Source organism: Aulonocara stuartgranti (genome assembly GCF_965226115.1).
Source record: "Aulonocara stuartgranti genome assembly, chromosome: 4".
Taxonomy (NCBI): domain Eukaryota; kingdom Metazoa; phylum Chordata; class Actinopteri; order Cichliformes; family Cichlidae; genus Aulonocara; species Aulonocara stuartgranti.
In genome coordinates, this window is record NC_138942.1 from 10,458,663 (window position 1) to 10,480,526 (window position 21,864).

At 44.7% G+C, this 21,864-nt stretch overlaps 1 protein-coding gene across 1 annotated transcript; it reads left to right on the plus strand.

The window, feature by feature from the left end:
* Positions 1 to 6,446: 6,446 nt before the first annotated feature.
* Positions 6,447 to 7,010, plus strand: LOC309705642 (ribonuclease H-like; the record flags this gene model as incomplete). The annotated part of the gene is made up of 1 exon (XM_082531569.1): positions 6,447 to 7,010. One exon carries the CDS (start codon positions 6,447 to 6,449, stop codon positions 7,008 to 7,010), a length of 564 nt encoding a protein of 187 aa, XP_082387695.1.
* Between the last annotated feature and the right edge of the window lie 14,854 nt (positions 7,011 to 21,864).

Genomic DNA, 21,864 nt, shown 5'->3' on the forward strand with positions numbered 1-21,864 from the left:
TTCTATCTAGTCACACTTAGACTAATGTGCAAATGTGACAATGTGACCTTCCATATTAAGGAAATTAGATATTCACTTGCATTCCGACTGTGCTCCACCAGTACATGTCCGTCGGCCAACGGCAGTATTTAAACTGTCATTTGTGATATTCCCCATTAATTTTTGATTAACCTGCCAATGCTGTCTTCAGCTGCCTGCTACTTAGTGAGCCATCAGCAGACACACCAGTTTAGCAACAAGCTCAACTTTATCTCTGCTCAGTTAATTATAACTTTTCCCCAAGAATGCTTAGAGCTTGATGACATGGCGCTGAGGAAAAGCTCCCACATCATTGCCACCATATGATACCCAATGAATACTCTCATGTGTTATCAGTCCTAAATATGACTTTTTTCCCCGTGTGACTTCTATTAAAAGATAATAAACTTTTTTGGAAATATTCATGCTTCCTTAACCAAATGCAACAAATTGCACTGGGCCACATAGCTTTTCCACATTTATATTTTTGTTGTTGTTGCTTCTTTTTTTTTTTTTTAAGACAACCTACGCCTTCAATGTCACAGATGTAGCTGCGGCGATCAAAGCACACAGTTCATTGATGTATATATTGTATTAACTCCTCATTATGAAGAAACAAAGGTTCACAAGCTGTCTGACTAACCTTTCTAACCTTCAAAGTAAATACCAAAGAAGCTCTTGTAAATGTCATGAACTTTGAAAGACTCCCAGGTAAAATACACCTCTGCTACTCATCAGAAATGTCTGGCCGTACACACTGAAATCCATTACCATGGAGTCCATTTATTTTCCTTTTTATTAAATAAAAATAAATAACGAAGCAGAATTCAAATATGTCTTTTACAGTCACCTCTTGTGGACTCTAAAGCTGCAGAGTGCTTTTGAAACTGCCATTATAAAAGTCTATTGAGCTTGTATTTCAACCTCGAAACTTCTCACACACTTCACAATCATCTGTGCGTGTGTGCCACTGTATTTTAGGTAAGACATCTAAAGAAAAACAGCTATTTATATTCTCTAGCTCATATACCCTGTCTAAAAATAAATAAATAAATAACAATAAAATGATTAAAAAATGTTAGAATATTTGTAGACTTGTTCTCTCTAGTGTGCCTTGTTTTATATTCAATTTCTTGACATTTCCACATGCAGTGGAAACTGATCTCCACCTTGTTTCTTGGTGGAATGTATAATTTCTCCCAAAAAGTCTTTTTTTTCATTTGGGGTATAGTGTGACAGTATTTATATGGATACATCTCCTTGTCCCCTTTAATGAGCCAAAGCCATGGAGGATAATGAGGATGTCCCTTTTCTCGATGGACAATGAGAAGAGCAGACTTTCTTTTAGATGATTTGAAACTTGGCAGCCAGAAACCCCTCTAGATGAAATCTCATTAAATACTAAAATGGCATACGCGGTAACCTCTACCTGCATCGATGCGCTGTTTGAATATGTCATCATTCCCCAAGGTATTTCCTAGAATATGTTCTATCACTGTGCATCTTCAAGTACTTCAAGCTTTTCCTCTAAATTAAAGGATGTACAAAACTGATTTATTTCCACTGCAGATGCATGTTAGGATTTTCTGAGGACGTTTCAAATGTCTCTGCAATTTCACCATGGTTGATGCGACTGACAAATTTTTGTGCCGCACTAATGAAATTCTTCCCATTAAGAGCACTACACATTCTTGGGAGAAAGAGGAGTAACATAGCCACACACGCACAACTGCTATATGTACATGCACACACCACTAACCAATGTAAAAACCTTTCCCCTCACCTCATTTCCTCTGGTCTGTTGAACATGTGCTGCTTGCCTTACCTTCAGAAAGGTCAAGTGCAGAACTGGTCTCCAGGCACACACTCAACTAATTAAGCAGTAGTGGTGGAAGATGCGTACCAGCTCCTAGGAGACCGCTGCAGTCGGTAGCCACCCTCGAGGCTACCGAATATATTGTTTCGAATGCAAGCACAGAAGGGATTTGCATTACACTGCTCTTGTGAAATATGAAAGACCACTACTATTATATATCAGGACAGAAATCAACTTTATGGTAACATTGAGAAAAAACCCAAAAACCAATGTCTGAATCACTCAGCTATTCCCATTTTTTAATGCAAATCATTAAAACATTACTTATTATTAAATACCATAAAACAAATGCAAGTATATATATATATATATTATCTTAATTGTGATAGTATGAGAATGTAAATGCAAAATGCTTATTTGATTAAAAGATTTGGTCATTTATTTTTATCCATCAATGGCTTTATCATTGAAAGGAAATGTTCCTTAAAAAGAAAGAGAAAAAAACAAACAACCAAAAAGAAACTACCTCTACTGCATTCCAGCCAACAGCATTGCAGAAGTGTTCTTCTGGATGATATTTTTACTGGAAAAATAAGACAAAAATGCATATAGGTACTAGTTCAGTGCTGAATTTACATTCACCAGCTACTTTATCAGGAATGCCTGTGCTTCCAGGTAATAATCACACACATTTACAGTTTGCTAGGTTATTAGTATGTTATTAAATAGAAACAGGCAGGTCTGCATTTTGCTGGTCTGTTTCCTGCTTATTACACAGAAACTACCACAGTTAATTGAGTGGCAATAACTTCGAAATTACCACATTATTACAATATTGTTTCGGCCTTGTTACCCTACTATTACCACTTTATTACCGAGCTGTATTTCCACATTATAACCCCCAGTTCTTGGGCCCTCATTATCCAATTACATAAAATCAACTGTAACCACTGTTACCATGATATTACTTGGTTACTACTTTGATAAATGCATGGTAACAATTTAGAATATACCACATTATCAAATTGTGTTTCTTCCTTGTTAATCTACTATTACCACTTTATTACTGTGCTGTGATAGAAAGTGCTACCCAAATATCTAATAAGCCAATCACATGGCAGCAACTCAATACATCTAGAAATGCACATTTTTGAACCTTGAAGGAGATGGGATACAGTACCATACAACCACACCAGGTGTCAATCTCTGAGTTTGTGTCAGCTGGAGGAGACAAAGATAGAATCCTTGGTATCAATACTGTTAAAAATCGTAATTTGATCTTAATTCAAAATGGGGGAAATTCAAAATCTCTAAAGCATATTTGCCAAATACATTGAACCCCTCCTTTACAGAGATCTGGTAAACGGTCTTTTAGCAACAATCTGTACTTTAAGTCAGTATATAATGCAATATTTAAAATTTGCAAATAATCTGCTCAAAACTAAACTGCCATTTGTATTTATTTTTTAATTTTTTTGATAAAAACATTGAGAGAACACATGACAAACTGTTACAGAGGCGGCAGCTTTGGAAGACGAGCAACTATTCAGGGTTGTCAGAGGAATATGCTCTGCCCGCTGCTCTCCATTTAAAAGTGGGATCACAGACAAAGTCAGTTCAGTGTACAGGACTGTGCCCAAGGGACCTCCCAAAGGAGAAGCAGAGGTACGCAATGATAACAGACTGACTCTCCAGGATCCCTGATAAATGTAGTCTGGAACTAGTTAATTAAGACCTTTTTCAGCTATGTGAATGTGCCTGGCAGCATGTTCAAGATTGCTTAGCAAAAAAAAAGGAGCTCAGCCAAATGACCACCACTGACCCAAACTTCCACTACTCTTCTTCTTCTTACTAAATCCCAGAGCCCATCAGCCTCAGTTACAAGAAGCTCATAGTTTCGGAAAACTTTTTTAGACTGAGCAGGTGGTGAAAATGAATAAAATATCATTTTAAAAAAACATAAACTTAACTCCCAGTAAAAAAAAAAAAAAAGAACATCTGAACTAGTAATCTCAATACTGTTACTGCTGGCCAATAATTTCTCACATACACCTAGTATAATAAATAATGACTGTGTGTAATATGCCATGTGCTTTGTGTTCATCAGAGATTGTATTCAAGTAATTTTAAGACATGCTAAAGACCAGATGATTTTTATTATGTCCTAATATATAATGTATGAATTGCATGATAATTTATATAGTGCCTTTTCTTTTTTCATACTTTTGGAATATGATAAAAGCATACCAAGCATAAACTTATGACCATCTGCGATAATATTGCGTTGGTTTTGCTGCCAAACACGCCTGACCAGTGGAGGCATGGACTCCACTAGACCCCTGAAGGTGTGTTGTGATATTTGGAACCAAGATGTTAGCAGTAGATTCTTTCAGTCCTGTAAGTTGTGAGGTTGGGTCTCCATGGGTCTCAGACTTGTTTGACCAGCATATCCCTTTAGATGCTCAATCAGACTGAGATCTTGGAAATTTGGAGGTCAAGTCAACACCTCAAACGTGTTGTTGTGCACCTCAAACCATTCCTGGATCACTTTAGCTTTGTGGCAGGGTACATTATCCTGCTGAAAGAGGTCACAGCCATTCCATGAAAGAGTCCACGTGGTCTGGTTTAGGTAGGTAGTACTTGCCAAAGACATGAAAAAAAACCATGATTAATCAGACCAGGCAACCTTCTTCCATTGCTCCATAGTCCTGTTCTGATGCTCACTGTTGGAGCTTTAGGTGCTGGACAGGGGTGAGCATGGGTACCATAACTGGTCTGTGGCTGTGTAGCCCCATGCACAACAAACTGCTCTGGACTGTGCATTCAAATAATGTTCTCTGATAACCAGCATTAAATGTTTCTGCAATTTGAGCCACAGAAGCTCATCTGTTGGATCAGACCACAGGGGCCAGTCTGCAATCTCCATATGCATCAGTGAGCCTTGGCCACCCATGAGTCTGTTGCTGGACCACCGTTGTTCCATCCTTGTTAAATTTGTTTAAATCCTCATGCATGCCCATTTTTCCTGCTTCTAAAACAACAACTTTGAGGACAGCATTTTTACTTGCTCCTTTACATATCTCACCCACTATCAGGTGATCTATCAAACGCTCCCAACCACTTCTGCTCCCACTATGAGTACAATGCTTGCACAACTGTACACTATTTAAACTCTTAGTCTCTATACTACAATTACAAATTATAAGAATTATACTTGTGTTTGACTTGCGCCAACTGCATCCATGCGGATGCAGTTGGCGCACTTGCGACTCTTCCTGACACCTTGTGGTCAGCAGGGCCTACGGATGTGGGCCAGGCGACGTGTTCGCCCGTTTTATTCCAGCTGAAGTCTGAAACGCCAATTTGGAAACCACAGTATAGGCAAAAGAGAGAAGCTGAGGAGGGAATTGCAGAAACCATTGAGGGGCTATTGAAAGTAGGGGTGCTTGAGCCCTCTCAATCCTACTGGAATACTCCTATTTTGCCAGTAGAGAAGCATGGGACAGGAAAGTACAGAATGGCACATGACTTAAGAGCCATCAATGCCATTTTACGTACTGACACGGTGCCAGTCCCAAATCCATACACAGCATTGACGGCATTAACACCAGACCAGAAGTGGTTTACATGTATTGATCTAGCGAATGCATTTTTCTGTCTCCCATTGCATGAGTCTCTGAGGGACATTTTTTCATTCACATATGGGGGACAACAGTACAGATACACAAGGTTGCCACAAGGGTTTGCACTTTCCCCTGGCATTTTCAACCAAGTGTTGAAAGAAGCTTTATCGCCATGCCATCTCCCAGAGGGGTGTTCACTAGTGCAATATGTTGATGATTTGCTCATTGCAGCTCCGTCTGCTTCGGCATGCACGGCAGCTTCACTTACCATACTGAAGAGACTCGCTGAGTGCGGTTTCAAGGTCAGTAAAGAAAAGTTGCAGTTGGTCCGACCAGAAGTAACATTTCTGGGCCGTGTCATTGCTCACAAATCAGTGGGTCTGCTAAATACTCATCGTGATCAGATTTTGACACATCCAAGACCGCGTACGGTTAAGGAGTTGCTCTCATTCTTGGGGTTAACAGGATACAGCCGGCACTTCATTCCAAATTATGCAGGCAAAACAGCCCTGTTGAGGGATTTGGTAAAAACGGCAGGTGTCAGAAATCTTAAGGCTGAACTGCCATGGACATCGGCCACTGAGTCGGCGTTTATTGCATTAAAACAGGACTTATCCAGATCGGCTGATCTTGCTATCCCTAATTATGAACAACCCTTCTATCTTGATGTTTCTGAAACACACGGGATAGCTAATGGGGTGTTGTTTCAGAAAAAAGGGGGAGGAAGAGATGTACTTATGTACGTCAGCATCAGGCTGAATCCATTAGAGACAAGGCACCCAAGATGCACTCAGCATGCCATTGGGGTGTCAAAAATTATACAAAAGACAGCACATATAGTGAGGGACCATCCGTTGAAGGTGCTGACCACCCACAGTGTGGTGGCATATGTTAACTCACAAGCCTTCACCATGACACCTCTTACACAACAGAGAGTGTGTAAAGTTTTAGACGCTCCTAACTTGACCTTCACACATGAAGGAATTAACATGGCAGATTTAATGGAGTCAGGAGGAGAACCTCATGACTGCGCAAAGAGAGCTGAAGTGGACGAGAAGATAAGAGAAGACTTGAAAGCAGAACCTCTGACAGGAGCTGAAGATTGGTTCACGGATGGATGCTGCTACAGGGATGACGAAGGATTAAAAGCAGGCTACGCGGTAGTTTGCAGAAAAGGGGCTGCATTTGAAGTGAAGGAGGCTGGAAGACTTGAAGGGCAGCAGTCAGCCCAAAGAGCAGAAGTAATTGCTCTAAGTCGAGCTTTGAGACTTGCAAAAGGAAAAAGAGTCAACATTTACACGGACTCAGCTTATGCCTTTGGAGCGGCTCATGTGGAGCTGGCCCAATGGAGAAGAGCAGGATTCAGGACAGCAGATAACGCACCAATCTGCCACAAAAAGGAAATGGAGGAACTTGAGCAGGCCTTGGGAGATCCAGAGGAGGTGAGCATCATAAAATGCAAAGGCCACTCCTCAGGGACCGGCCTGATGGCCAGAGGAAATCAGGAAGCCGATCGAGCTGCAAAAGAGGCAGCGGGTTATAAAGCATCATGACAGATGGTACAAATAACGGTGGAAGAAGAATTAGGAGTTAACATGCTAGAGGAAGCCAGGAAGGCCCAAGGGGAGGCCGCCCCAGAAGAGAAGGGGATCTGGAAGAGTCGAGGAGCCTGGGAAGAAGGAGGTCTCTGGCGAGGACCTGACGGTCGACCAGTGTTGACAGCCAACTTGGCAAAACAGAAGATTGCCGAAGCGCACGGCCTTGGACATGTAGGTGTCGCCCAGATGGGGAGACATCTGTGCCATTGGTGGCATCCCTTTTTGAAGGATATGATCAAGGAGAAGGCTAGGACGTGTCTGATCTGTGGGAGGCACAATCCGAAGCCAGTGATTAAACCAGAGGCAGGTAAGTTCCCCATTCCAGAAAGACCAGGTGAAGAGATTGTCATTGACTTCACTGACATGATTGATCCAGGCCCAGGAGGAGTTCGATATCTACTGGTAAGCGTAGATGGTTTGACGGGCTGGCCTGAGGCATGGCCTACCAAGAGGGAGGATGCAAAAAGTGTGATTAAGTGTTTAATCAATCATTACATCCCCCGGCATGGTTTCCCTAAGCGGATTAGGTCCGACAATGGGACTCATTTCAAAAACAAAGATTTGGCAGAGGTAGAACAGAAGCTGGGGTTGCAACATAGATTTGGCACGGTATATCACCCCCAGTCGCAGGGAAAGGTAGAAAGAATGAATCTAAACCTGAAGAATAAAATTGCTAAAATTTCTGCTCACACGGGGCTAAATTGGGTAGCGGCCCTGCCAATTGCATTGATGATAATAAGATGTTGTGTTAATCAATCCACAGGTTTCACACCATATGAGCTGTTGACAGGACGACAGTTTCCAGGTCCTTGGACAACAGTTCCGGCGGAAGAAAGTGTAAAAAGTAACAGAAAACATATTGAATGTTGGAAAGAATTAAAAGCTCTTGTGTCTAGTTTCACACAACAGGTTGGAGAAGGGGTGAAAGCGGAGGACAGGTCCATCCCCGATGCCAAGGCGGTGTGGCTGAAGGTCATTAAGCGAAAGTGGAGAGACCCGAGGTGGACCGGACCCTTCGAAGTAACTGCCCGAACCACCAGTGCTGTCCGTCTGAAGGGGAAAGGGGAGACCTGGTTCCATTGGTCTCAGTGTGCAGTCGCGGACGAGAGCTTGCTGGAGCTAGCCTCCACCCCATCGACGCAGGGGGGAACATAGAGGCAGAATAATCCTCTCTCCCCCTGTGCCACGGTCCTCCTCAGTAGTCTAACCTGAGTGAGGCGAAGAAAGAAGAGGAGCGTCACGCGCCAAGGAGGAATCCATTCCAGGCTCTTAAATAGGCTAGGGCTCTAGTCTAAAGTATTTGATAGTTTAAAGGAATCGTAATAGTTTTGTATGTTACTCGCATATTTTTATACTCATAACTTTATACTCTTCTTTTTGTAACTTTATCTTTTTAGTATAGAGTAAAAGTAAACGAGCCTGGGAACAGTCATCATGAAATTGTGGGAAAATTGGAGAATAACGGGGGTGTTGGGGTTAATAAGTGTTATAACGTGTTTCTTTGTTTTTTGGCAGACAGGTGAATTGCCCAGACACAGAGGTCTATCCGCTCCAGAGCCCGAACCGATCAAATCGTCGAAAAAAGTCAAGCGTGCGGTTGGTTCAGGTGGGGATGATGGGTGTCTCAAAGCCAGTGGCGGAGTCGAGTTTGGGTATGTTAATGGATCCACGACAGCGTTCACATTCGATTTGTGTGAGGTAATTAAATGCTCGGGTGACGGGAATAGCTGGAGAACATATAATGTGTGGGTTTGTTATCATCCAATGATGTGTTACCCTAAGTCGGTGTGGGGCCCATCATGGGATAGTGACATCTACACCTATGTAACGGATCAGTGGTGTTCTTGGCAGGATGTGGTCGCGTGGACAGGGGTAGGATGGCAGCCAACAGTGCCACCGGCCCTTGAAGGAATAGCTATTCAGAGAGATTATTCTGTTACAAATAACCCTATTACTCTTTCCCTAGGACCATGGAGTGAACTCCCTGAACCTGGGTTTGATGGAGGTGCGTTTTATTTAGTAGTAGGGGTAGATAAAGTAGGGACAGATCCATTCGGGTTAATTCGGGTGAATTTATTTAATCCCAGGTCTAAACCGCTGGGAAATGACTCAGCACTGAATCTCACGGTGCAAATGGATCCCTTAGAGACAGTTACTTACAAGGATTCAGAAGAGAAATGGTTTGTTGCCACTGATTATACTAGGTTAAAACCTCAGGAGTTGATAGAGCGTGCCACAGGTTTTGGAGATAGGAATCTTTGGTTAGATTGGGTGGCTCAAAATGCTAAGGAGCAGGAAGTGGTTGATTGTGTTGCTTGTGCTACCGCTCGACCTCATTTGTTTACTGAACCCGCTCCTCTGTATCCAGAGGATGAGTGGGGATATAATTGCATGCTGAGATTAACTAGAGAGGCGGTGGACACAGGTAACTGCACCACTTTGTCAGGTTTATATCCGCCAATTGATAAACGTACACAACCAGGTTCATTCACACCAAAACGAGATAATTATACATGTTTTGAGTTCTCTACAGACAGAGTGAGATTTAGGCTAGGAAGGATCGATCCAAGCTGGTGTCAGAGGACAATCACAGGTAGGACTACCAATGATGTAAGTGACCCAAGCACAATTATAGGCACCTGGGCGAGAGGTGGGCTATATTATTATTGTGGGGAGTATACCCTTTTGGTGCAGGTTCCCTTGGGGAGTGTGGGAACGTGTGCTCTGGTGCGCCTAGCTGCACCTTTGATGCTCATAGGCAGTAGGCTAGAGACAGTTCCACAGCAAGGCGCGGATGTGTCTACAGCCAGACGGAGGAGAGCCACAGGGGGTATCCACAGGTATGATCCAAGACGGGACTCGCCAACCTGGATAGACTCAATAGGAGTTCCCAGAGGAGTTCCAGATGAGTATAAGTTAGTTGATCAGATAGCGGCCGGGTTTGAAAGTGTGTTTTTGTGGGTGACTCCAAATAAAAACGTTGATCGCATTAATTATGTTCATTATAATGTGTTGAGACTCTCTAATCTCACCAGGGACGCGGTGGAAGGTCTTGCAGAACAATTAGGTCCGACGTCGTTAATGGGAATCCAAAATCGAATGGCGCTGGACATGTTATTGGCTGAGAAGGGAGGCGTCTGTGCGATGTTTGGGGATTTATGTTGCACCTTTATTCCCAACAATACAGCTCCGGACGGAACGGTCACGCGGGCGCTGGAGAATTTGAAAGCGTTATCTAGAACCATGCATGAGCAATCAGGCGTGAACTCGAGGCTGGGAGACTGGTTCACATCTGTTTTTGGGCAATATAAGGGATTGTTTATGTCTGCCATGTTTTCTCTTTTAGTTTTTCTAGGTTTATTGCTGATCGGGTGTTGTCTCATTCCTCTGGTGAGGCAGGTGTTGGGTAATCTGGTGAGCAGGGCCATAGCTTCTGGTTCAGCTGGGTCAGCTGGTCCGGAACATATGATGCCGTTGCGAGAAGCCGCTTGGACGGAGGAGTGACACAATATCTCTAAATGTTGGCCTTTTTTCTAAAGGCCAAAGAGGAGGAGTGTGATCAGGAGATATTTTATTTTGTATTCTTATAATCAGTTATCATTGATTAATCATTTACCATTGTTGAATCTGTTGACAGAATAATCTTTTAATTACATCTGTGTTACTCTGAGCAAATATTAATGCACACTGACTGTTTATTGAGGTTCTGTATCATTCTTGTTATCTGCTTAAGTTGTTGCACTTTAGTGCAGTCACACCGTTCAGACCCACCAGTCCTGTTGGGCCCAGGCCCGCCTGCGTTTAGTTCTGCACGTACGCCGGCCTGTAACCACATGCACGCACTTATGTAACACACGCACGTTCACCTACACACTTAGTAATAATAGGAGGGTCGTCTGAGGACAGTTTCTCTGATAGATACACTTTCACAAAATGCACAATGTAATACACACTTGTTTTTCTCTTAAGAGTAGCAGTTGATGTCTATATAAGGGAAAACTCTTTGATAGGCGGGGAATTGTTATCATTTGTGATCATTTCCAGTAAAGATCCAACTGTGATGTCATAATGGCAATATAAGGAGACGGGATGGTCCAGTTGACGAAGGATTGGATTGCAAATTGTCTTTCCCACACTGACTGCGCAAAGTGTGTAATAAAGGTCACTATTTTTTGACACCTACTTCAGCCTGGGCTTGCTTTCTTCTCTTCCCTAAATCGAACGAACCATAACACTGCATATTTGTGCTGCTTGTTCAGACATAATTATTAATGTAAGGTTGAGATTTATGAAGGCATCTCTAATGAAATGGAACTATAAAGCTGCCATGATTGTTTTCAGGGTATGAGCAAAATGCCATCAGTGTCATAAACATGGATGAGGACGTGCTCTGTTGATATAATGCCTCATTGACCCTTAATGTGTAGGCATTTTAGGGGGGGGAATGGGGAATCATTTTTGAATATAACTCTCTGTAATTGTGGAACTAATGGCCTTACTTTGGAGAACAGGAGACAATAATCAGAGCAAATGCAAAGCCACTGAGATTGCCTCTGTCTGCCTGGGATGAATTCTAGAGAGAAATTAGCTTAGATTGTAGCAAAGGTTTTTGCAATCACACTGGCTCTGCTTTAGCGTAATGTGACTTATTAAAGCATTTCCATTGTGTCATTACTTTCATGCTTTCAGAGAAAATGGGCTCATTCAGTCAGTTTCAGTCCAACTCCTTCTCTTATCTTTTACCGTCTCGCCTTTCAGCAACCCTCAACCCCCAACCCACATATTAAATATTTTAAGATATTTGCTGCTCACTCCAACCAGCTCTCTGCCCCGATTACTCTTCCTCATAGCCTTTGATTGTTTGACTGCGCAGTATATTTCTTTATGCAAAGGAGAATGGGCATCAATGTTTTTCACTGGTTTTAAGATTTTTTATTTTTTTAAGAGAGAGAGGCATCTATCTGGATTTCAAACTATTCTGCTTTTTATGTAGTTCAGTGTAAGGACATAAATGTGTGTGAATGTGTGTGTGAATGGGTGGATGACTGGATATGTAAAGCGCTTTGGGGTCCTTAGGGACTAGTAAAGCGCTATATAAATACAGGCCATTTACCATTTACCATAAATGTAGATGCTGAGACAAAGAGGAAATGTCAGGCGCAGTGGCCCGTGGACATGGGATGGACTCAAGCGCAGATTCAAAACCGGAGGCCAGGGGTGAGGTGTAACGAAAAGAGACTTTATTTTTACAATGCTCAGAGGCTAACAGAAAGTGCAGACTAGAATCAATGAACATAAACTAGATGTCTGAGGCGAGAGAAAAATACTGTGGTGAAAACTAGATGGCAGGGATAACTGGGTGCAGGTACTGGGCAGGGAAAACTGTGGCGGGCCCGGGCACTGAAACAGAGGACAGAGCAGTCAGGGGAATCCCACAGAGGGTTGCGAGTGAATCTAAAAAATAGTACACTGAGCTGTCTTACAAGCTTGCAGGTGGGGGTTGCGTGGAGGGGGGAGGCAGGAGAGGTCCAGGTGGGTGCTGCATGCAAGGCAGGGAGGCAGGCAGGAGAAAATGGCAGCTCCAAAACGGAGAGGGATTACCGGTGGCAGCAAACTGGTATCCAGGAGAGCTTGGTAGGTGGTTTTCAGAGGCTGACGAAAAAAACAGAGATACGGTTAATACACACGATTAGTCACCAAGGAACGGACGTGAGGCCGAGAACTGACTAAAGTTGGCAGATAATCTGGCGAAGACCAGTTGAGTGCGCCGGTCATAAATACTGCTGGTCCGATTGCCATCAGGTGAGGAACAACAAAGACTCCACCCAGTGGGGAGGAGCTGATGCTGTGGAAAACCACCCAGACCACGACACCACCCCCCCATCAAGGGTCGACCCCCGGCGACCGAGCCACCCGCGGCCCGCGTCGAGCCCCGTAAAAAGCAGAAAGCAAAGCAGGATCCAAAATCAAGGAACGAGACACCCAGGACCGCTCCTCAGGCCCATAACCCTCCCAGTCCACCAAGAACTGCTGGACCCGTCCCCGCCGACGGACGTCCAGAATGCGCCGGACCGCGAAGGCAGGATGCCCATCCACGAGCCGGGCGGGAGGAGGGGGAGCGGAAGGAGGGCACAACGGACTCACGACCACCGGCTTGACCTGGGAGACGTGGAAGGTCGGGTGAATGCGCAGCGAGGAAGGCAGCTTCAACCGCAGCGCAGAAGGGCTGAGGACCCGCTCCACCTCGAAGGGTCCAATGAAACGCGGGGCCAGCTTACGGGATGCCACCTTGAGGGGAACGTCCTTAGCAGACAACCACACTTTCTGCCCAGGGGAGTAGGCAGGGGCTGCCCTGCGGCGACGGTCCGCGTACAGGCACTGGCGAGCAACGGACCGGCACAACGACCGACGGGTCAACCTCCACGCCCGCTGACAACGTCGGAGATGGTGTTGGACCGAGGGAACCTCGAGGTCGGCCTCCTGGTCGGGGAAGAGAGGCGGCTGGTAACCTATGGAGGCCTCGAAAGGCGAGAGGCCAGTAGCAGAAGACGTAAGCGAATTGTGAGCGTATTCCGCCCACGGCAGCAACGAGGACCATGAGGCGGGGTTGGAGGCAGCGACACAACGGAGGGTGGCCTCCAGTTCCTGGTTGAGCCGTTCGGCCTGCCCATTCGTCTGTGGATGAAATCCTGAGCTCAAGCAGGGTTTAGCCCCGAGAGCGGTGCAGAACGACCTCCACACTCGCGAAATGAACTGAGGGCCCCTATCTGACACGATCTTGCAAGGTATGCCGTGGAGTCTGAAGACCTGCTCAGTCATAATCTTGGCTGTCTCCGTTGCAGTGGGGAGTTTGTTTAGGGCAATGAAGTGTGCAGCTTTGGAGAATCTATCCACCACAGTGAGAATCGTGGTTTTACCTGAGGAGACGGGAAGGCCAGTGACAAAATCCAACGCAATGTGAGACCAGGGGCGATGAGGTATAGTGAGGGGTCGTAAAAGTCCAGCTGGGCGTAGTGAGCTCGATTTGTTACGTGCGCAGACAGGACAGGCAGCTACATATTCTTTGACGTCTTTATCAATAGTCTCCCACCAGAAATACCTTTTAAGGAGTGAGCCTGTTCTCCCCCCACCCGGATGGCAAGAAAATTTGCCCTTGTGGACCCAATCGATCACCTTAGGGCGAGCCACGGTGGGGACATAGCGTCGGTTCGGAGGGCCCGTGCCGGGGTCTGGCTCAGTCTCCAGCGCACGGCGGATGTCCTCCTCCACGTCCCAGGCGACAGAACCGATCCTGACTCCTGCCGGCAAGATGGTGGGTGCATCAGACGGGTCACACACAGGGTCGAACTGGCGGGACAGAGCATCCGGCTTGGTGTTGCGGGTGCCTGGTCGGTAAGAGATGGAAAAGTTAAATCGAGTAAAGAATAGGGACCATCGAGCTTGGCGCGAGTTGAGCCTTTTGGCTGTGTGTAAATAGGTTAAGTTCTTATGGTCAGTCCAAATAGTGAATGGATGCTCTGCTCCCTCAAGTAAATGCCGCCATTCCTCCAGCGCTAGCTTTACAGCAAGCAACTCCCTGTCTCCAACGTCATAATTCCTCTCCGCAGGTGAGAGGCGGCGGGAGAAAAAGGCGCAGGGCTGAAGCTTAGCAGATGAACCTGAACGCTGGGACAACACCGCCCCGACCCCAACGCCTGACGCGTCTACTTCCACGACAAAAGGTTTACTATGATCGGGATGGATTAAGACCGGCGCAGAGGTAAACAGTTCTTTCAACCGGGAGAAGGCGGCGTCGGCCTCTGGACTCCAATGGTAAGGAAGCTTAGAGGAAGTTAGACGAGTTAGGGGAGCGGCTACTTGACTGTAATTCCTGATGAAGCGGCGGTAGAAGTTCGCGAAGCCCAAAAACCCTTGTAAGTGTTTTCGTGAGGTAGGTAGTGGCCACTCCGCTACTGCCTTCACTTTAGCCGGATCTGTCTTCACCTGCCCCCCTGCAAGAATGTAACCCAGGAATGACACAGATGGTGCATGGAATTCGCATTTCTCGGCTTTGACATATAATTTGTTCTCCAACAACCGCTGGAGTACGGCCCGGACATGGATTCTGTGTTCCTTGAGGTCCTTGGAAAAAATCAGGATGTCATCGAGGTAAACGAAGACAAAACGATCCAGAAAATCCCTAAGGACATCATTCACTAGGGTTTGGAAAACTGCAGGTGCATTAGTGAGGCCAAATGGCATGACTAAATACTCGAAATGTCCTAAGTGTGTGTTAAACGCAGTCTTCCACTCATCCCCCTCCCTGATTCTGACTAGGTGATATGCGTTCCTGAGATCCAGTTTGGTAAAAATGGTGGCCCCATGGAGGGGCTCAAAAGCGGAGCTGATGAGTGGTAATGGGTATTTGTTTTTAACTGTGATGTCATTAAGGGGCCGAAAGTCGATGCATGGACGGAGTGTGCCATCCTTCTTACCCATGAAGAAGAAGCCAGCACCCACGGGGGAAGTCGATGGTCTGATGAGTCCAGCCGCCAGTGAGTCTCCGATGTATTTTTCCATGGCAGCCCGTTCAGGGCGTGACAAGTTGTAGAGACGGCTGGAAGGTAACGTGGAGCCGGAAAACAAGGTAATGGCACAATCGTAAGGGCGATGGGGTGGTAGGGACAGTGCCTTATCTTTGTTAAAAACTTCTGATATGTCATGGTATTCGGGGGGAACCGCAGAGAGGTCAGGGGTGCAGTTCTCCTTGCTAGAGGGCTCAGTGGCCCCAGGTGGGGCAGCTGAGACGAGACAGTTGGCATGACAATATGGGCTCCAACTCACGACCCTCTGTCCCACCCAATCCAGGTGAGGATTATGATGTCTTAGCCATGGGAAACCTAAAATTATGGGCGTGTCAGGGGATTGTGAGGTGTAAAAGATCAGTGTTTCTCTGTGGTTGCCGGAAGTGATCAAGGTAACCGGTGCAGTGCGATGAGTAATGTAAGAAAAGACCTGATCGTTTAATGCCCTAACTGGAATAGACGGAGTTAACTCAAAAAGAGGGATCTGAAGCTGTTCAGCAAATCCCCTGTCGATCAAACTCTGCTCGGCCCCTGAATCAACCAGCGCTGATGAGACGTGGGCTCCCTGACCGAGTAAGAGTGTCACAGAAAGCAAAAATCGGGGCTTGGCGTTAACCCTGGTACCGCCCACCCATATCCCCGGACCTACCGGCGAGCGGTCTCTTTTCCCTTCTTAGGGCAGGAAGAAATCAAATGCTCACCGGAGCCACAATAAAAGCAAGAACGTGAACGGCGGCGCCTCTCTCTCTCCTCCACCGTCAGCTGGTAACGCCCGATCTGCATGGGTTCCGGTTCCGGTTCACCACCCCCGGTGCCAGCAATGGGAGTGGACGGCTGAACCGGAAGCGGTGGCGGGGGAGAAACGACCGGAGATGACCGCCGCAAGGACCGACGGGAACTGTAGTCCCTCTCCCACTCTCTCTCCCGCAACCTGCTGTCAATGCGAAGTGTGAGGGAAACCAACTCCTCAAAAGTAGCGGGCTCATCCCGGGAGGCCAGGTGGTCCTTCATCTCATCGTTGAGAGAGTGCAAATACACCCCATGCAGAGCCCGATCAGACCAGCCCGCCTCGGCGGCGGCGATGCGGAAATCGATTAGGAAGTCCGCAATGCTCCCCGTCCCTGGCGAAGATGCAACAGCCTCCGCGCCGAACTGCATTCAGAGGTCGGGTGAGCGAAAGTTTTCTTAAACTCTCTCAAAAAGTCATCATAATGACAAGTCGGTAACGGATGTCTAGCTAGATAAGCCTCTGCCCATGTAAGGGCGCGATCGCGCAGTTTCCCGACTAAATAAGAAATCCGCACAGTATCAGAAACAAACGAGCGGGGTGAGCGACCGAACGCTAGCTCGCACTGAAGGAGGAAACCGCTGCATCCCCCCCGGCCGCCAGAAAAGGGTTCCGGCTCCGGGGAGGCGGCATCGCGGAACATCGGCGTCTGCAGAGGCTCAGAATCCGCAGCGGGCTGAGGCGGCGGCGGCGCGGGTACCGGTGCCGACGTACTGGGAATGGGTTCGGGTTCAGGGGCAGTGGCTGACTGAAGGTTCTGAACCGCGGATTGCATCTTCTCTTGCTCGTCAGTGAGTGAGTTAACCTTCGCCAGGAGAAACTGGAGCGCGTCCTCGTGAGTACCAAGAATGGCGCCCTGTTTCGAGACGGCAGTCCGGATTTGATCCGCTGAGTCCATATACTGGCCAGATTATACTGTCAGGCGCAGTGGCCCGTGGACATGGGATGGACTCAAGCGCAGATTCAAAACCGGAGGCCAGGGGTGAGGTGTAACGAAAAGAGACTTTATTTTTACAATGCTCAGAGGCTAACAGAAAGTGCAGACTAGAATCAATGAACATAAACTAGATGTCTGAGGCGAGAGAAAAATACTGTGGTGAAAACTAGATGGCAGGGATAACTGGGTGCAGGTACTGGGCAGGGAAAACTGTGGCGGGCCCGGGCACTGAAACAGAGGACAGAGCAGTCAGGGGAATCCCACAGAGGGTTGCGAGTGAATCTAAAAAATAGTACACTGAGCTGTCTTACAAGCTTGCAGGTGGGGGTTGCGTGGAGGGGGGAGGCAGGAGAGGTCCAGGTGGGTGCTGCATGCAAGGCAGGGAGGCAGGCAGGAGAAAATGGCAGCTCCAAAACGGAGAGGGATTACCGGTGGCAGCAAACTGGTATCCAGGAGAGCTTGGTAGGTGGTTTTCAGAGGCTGACGAAAAAAACAGAGATACGGTTAATACACACGATTAGTCACCAAGGAACGGACGTGAGGCCGAGAACTGACTAAAGTTGGCAGATAATCTGGCGAAGACCAGTTGAGTGCGCCGGTCATAAATACTGCTGGTCCGATTGCCATCAGGTGAGGAACAACAAAGACTCCACCCAGTGGGGAGGAGCTGATGCTGTGGAAAACCACCCAGACCACGACAGGAAAGGAATAATAAAAAAATACAAGTTTAAAGCAAATTGAAGATTTAAAAAAAAAGGATAAGACAGACTTAAAAACAACTAAATGGTGAGAGAGAGAAAAACAAACTAAGGACACAGAAGAAAATAAATGGGTAAATATACCAAGGTAATTAGGAGCAGGTTTAAATAATCAGGGTATCACAGAGGCAGGGACAGGTCAAAGATGCAAAGAAAAACTAAGATGTACCAAAAAACACTGAAGACAACTAACAGACAAACAGGGTTATTTAAAATAGATCTAGAGACATAATGAATTAAAACCGCGCACATACAATGGTCATGACAAACAAAGTATTACACTCTGTGTCACATATTTAGGGACAAATTAAGGATTGTCTGATTGACAAACAGAACTCACTGAGGTCTGCACTACTGCTGCTTTGAAATTGGAAATCCAGACTTCCAAGTCCCAATTTGGAGAAGTCGCACATCTCCAACATCACCATCCAAGATGGCCGCAGTGCATGTAAACAGTAGACAAGCTTGAGCCTTCAGTTTTCAGACTTTCTTCTGCCCTCCCTTACTAATGCTCCAATAGGCCTGCACAGCTGGGGGCTTCCCATGATGCACTGAGCAGTTCTTCTTCATTCACATCTTTTCACTCTCTGCTTTCACTTTGGTTATACATCACTTTGCATTTAATTATTAGTTGTTATTAATCTCTGCGTCTCGTCCACATTGTCTTTCCCCTCAACCCCACCTGGTCGCAGCAGATGCCTCCCCTCCCCTGATCCTGGTTGTGCGGTTTCTTGCTGAGGTTCCTTCCTGTTAAAAGGGAGTTTTTCCTTCCCATCGTCGCCAAGCTCTTGCTTGGAGGGGTTAGTCTGATTGTTGTGGTTTTTTCTGTGTTATTGTAGGATCGTTATTTACAATTTAAAACACCTTAAGGTGATTGTCGCTGTGATTTGGTGCTATGTAAATGAAACTAATTTGAATTGAACTGAACTGAAAAAAGTCCAAAGTTCCAAGAAGGCTCTATACAGCATCTGTTAAAAAAAAAAGAAGAGGCATTGTATTTCTAGTGACGCATGAATGGCTTCACCTTGCTAGGGAGCAAAACAAATCTGTATTTTTTCTTTTCTTTGCTATTCTTCTCAAAAGTGAACAATTTGGGAGTGACGTTACTCGCAGCTCCTACATCCGACTTCTGAGGTAAAAGAAACACAGCATTATAAACAGGATTTGAGAAAACGTAAGGTTACAAAGGTGTTTCACTTCTTACTGAGGTAAGAAGTGGTAACTTGCACAGCAGACCTACTCAGGAGCAGGTAATACTGTAGATAAGAGATCAAGGGGTATGAAATCACCACCTACAGAGCAATCAGTTCTCTGGAAAATAGTGTCCGTTCCTGGAAAAGCCGCTGGATGTCAGTGAGCAGGCAGTAAGTGAGTGTATACATTTGAAAGATATTCTACAGTTTTTGTCTTTCTCTGTTGAGCCTCAATCAACAAACAGAACTTTTAAGCAGCAACATTATTCATGCTTTTTTCCTGTTTAAAGCAATATTGTTCTATAAACCTTAATACAGTGACATCATCCTAAAACAAGGCACCCACATCTTTTAATTGCTGCCATTTTTATGTTTTCTTGGGTTGCAGATGAAAGAAAAAGGCCAAAACAGTTTACAGAAACTAATGAACATATTTAATTAATTTAATAGAATAGCAATTGTAATTATATTTCAGATATTACAGGTATGTTAAACTTGATTCATGGTATAAGCCCAGAAACATTACTCAGTGACAATAGCTAAAATTATTGTTTTTACACTTGGGTTACATAGAGAAAATGTGCTAATAGCAGGGCTAACGAGGAGCTGCAAGCCAGACATTTATTAATATTATTCATATTTTTATTATGAATTTGTAAAATACAGATATGAAAGAAGTATTGATCTTTTCATCAGAAATTTCTAACATTAAGCACACAACCTCAAAGATGACAAACTTGGCACAAACAGAAAGCTACAGCCATCCAAAGTAAGTTTATATCAATAGCAACTTTCAAACATTATGACTGCTTTGAACAACAGCTCACTAAGACACAAAAATACATCAAAGAAATGGTCACAGAGACCATTTAAAAAATATATAATTGATTTTAAGTGTAGTACGTAGATAAGGGCTAAAAATAAAGAAAAGGAGAATTAAAATTAATTAAGCTATGGCACACAGAGACTTTTTCAATTAGAAGTGGTTGAAGTTATAGCGAGATGAGACTTTCTTCAGCTCATCATAGACAGATAACCTGAAGATTTAAGTATTTTGATCATTAAACAAGTCTGGTGCTTCTAAAGACTGAATGTGATTAATGTGGATGTTTATGGTTTTATTAATTCATGCATCTAGGATTTTCTGCAATCCATTGCTTATTCCAGCACAGTTATTGATTTTATAGAAAGCATTTAAACTTTGGCAATATTAGAACAGACCCAAAGAAGACACGGGTAGTGTGTGTTAATGCATCCCTCATTTTGGCATTTTTTCAACACTACGTGCTAAGAGCTTAAAATGATATGTTAATGCACACTTAAAACAACAATCTTCTCTGCAAATGAGAGAAAATCACCCATTTAATGTCAGATTTCATCAGTTCTCCTCGTGTGGAAGTACAGTTATTTAAGTCTGAATGATTTCAAACACACCCTCGAAATCTTGAGAGAGAAGGTAAAGACATAACAAGGCTCATCTGTTCTCTCTGCCTGTGAAATGGGTGCAGCTTAATGGCTTGTAGCTGGCAGAGGCGCTTTACAGCTATATGCAAGCAACAAAGAATCAATGTGAAATGCATGACAAGTTACTCTACATGGGTTCGAAATGTATGAGGATTAATGTTTGCTGACATAACTGGGACTTTCAGTGAGCTCCACTGCAATTGTCAGCCTTTGTATTATAGTATCAAAGTTGTGTAAGACGATTCAGTTGAATAAAACATTGGTTGTACACAAAAAGACAGAAAAGCGTGGCAAGAATCTCCTCTATTAATGGCCGTACTATTTGGATAGTAACAGAAGGTGATGAAACAACTCTGAGATGAGAGTTCAATTTGTAATCATGAGTTTCAGGACCTTTTTCGACTCCCCAGCATGTAAATATTTAACAGAAAACAGAGCTTGTACTGAAGAGTTTTGTACTGGATTTTCTCTGAGACTGAAGCAGAGAATTGATTTATTTTATCATGTTTGCTCTGCAGTTGCTCTTATATAAATATTGTGTTATCTGTAAGTGTTGAGGAGTGACTTACCACAAAGTGTCAAGAACAAGTAAGTGCAGTTCTATTTGCTGCAGATTTTTTTTCTCTTTCTAGAAGTCGTGTTGGTGCTTTAACACAGCCAGAAATCAATGCTTGACTTTGAAGTGAATGTCTGTTTCTTTAAAACACGCCAACGCTTCCAAACGTCTTCAAGGAGCTCATGCTGAAGGTTTCCGAATGCATTTTTCTTTCTCTCAAAATGAATGACATGTGTGCTTCACTCAGCAGCAAGAACTGAAATAAATAAAAAAAATGATGACATATCAAAATTCAAGGACTATTCAAGTCTTAATACCAAAGTATGATTCCAGTAGTTAAAGCTAGAGTCAACTATGCTCCAAAAACTTTTTGATACAGTTTTTCCCCCACCTTAATAGAATTCATGGTTTTCACGTCACAGAAAGTTTCCAAAAAAGAGATAATTTGAGGGTGAGTTTTATGTTACTGACTAAATTTGAGCTATTTCTTTTTCTTGTTAGAGGATCATTTTACTGTATAATTCTGGCAGAATTAAAACTGAATAAAAAA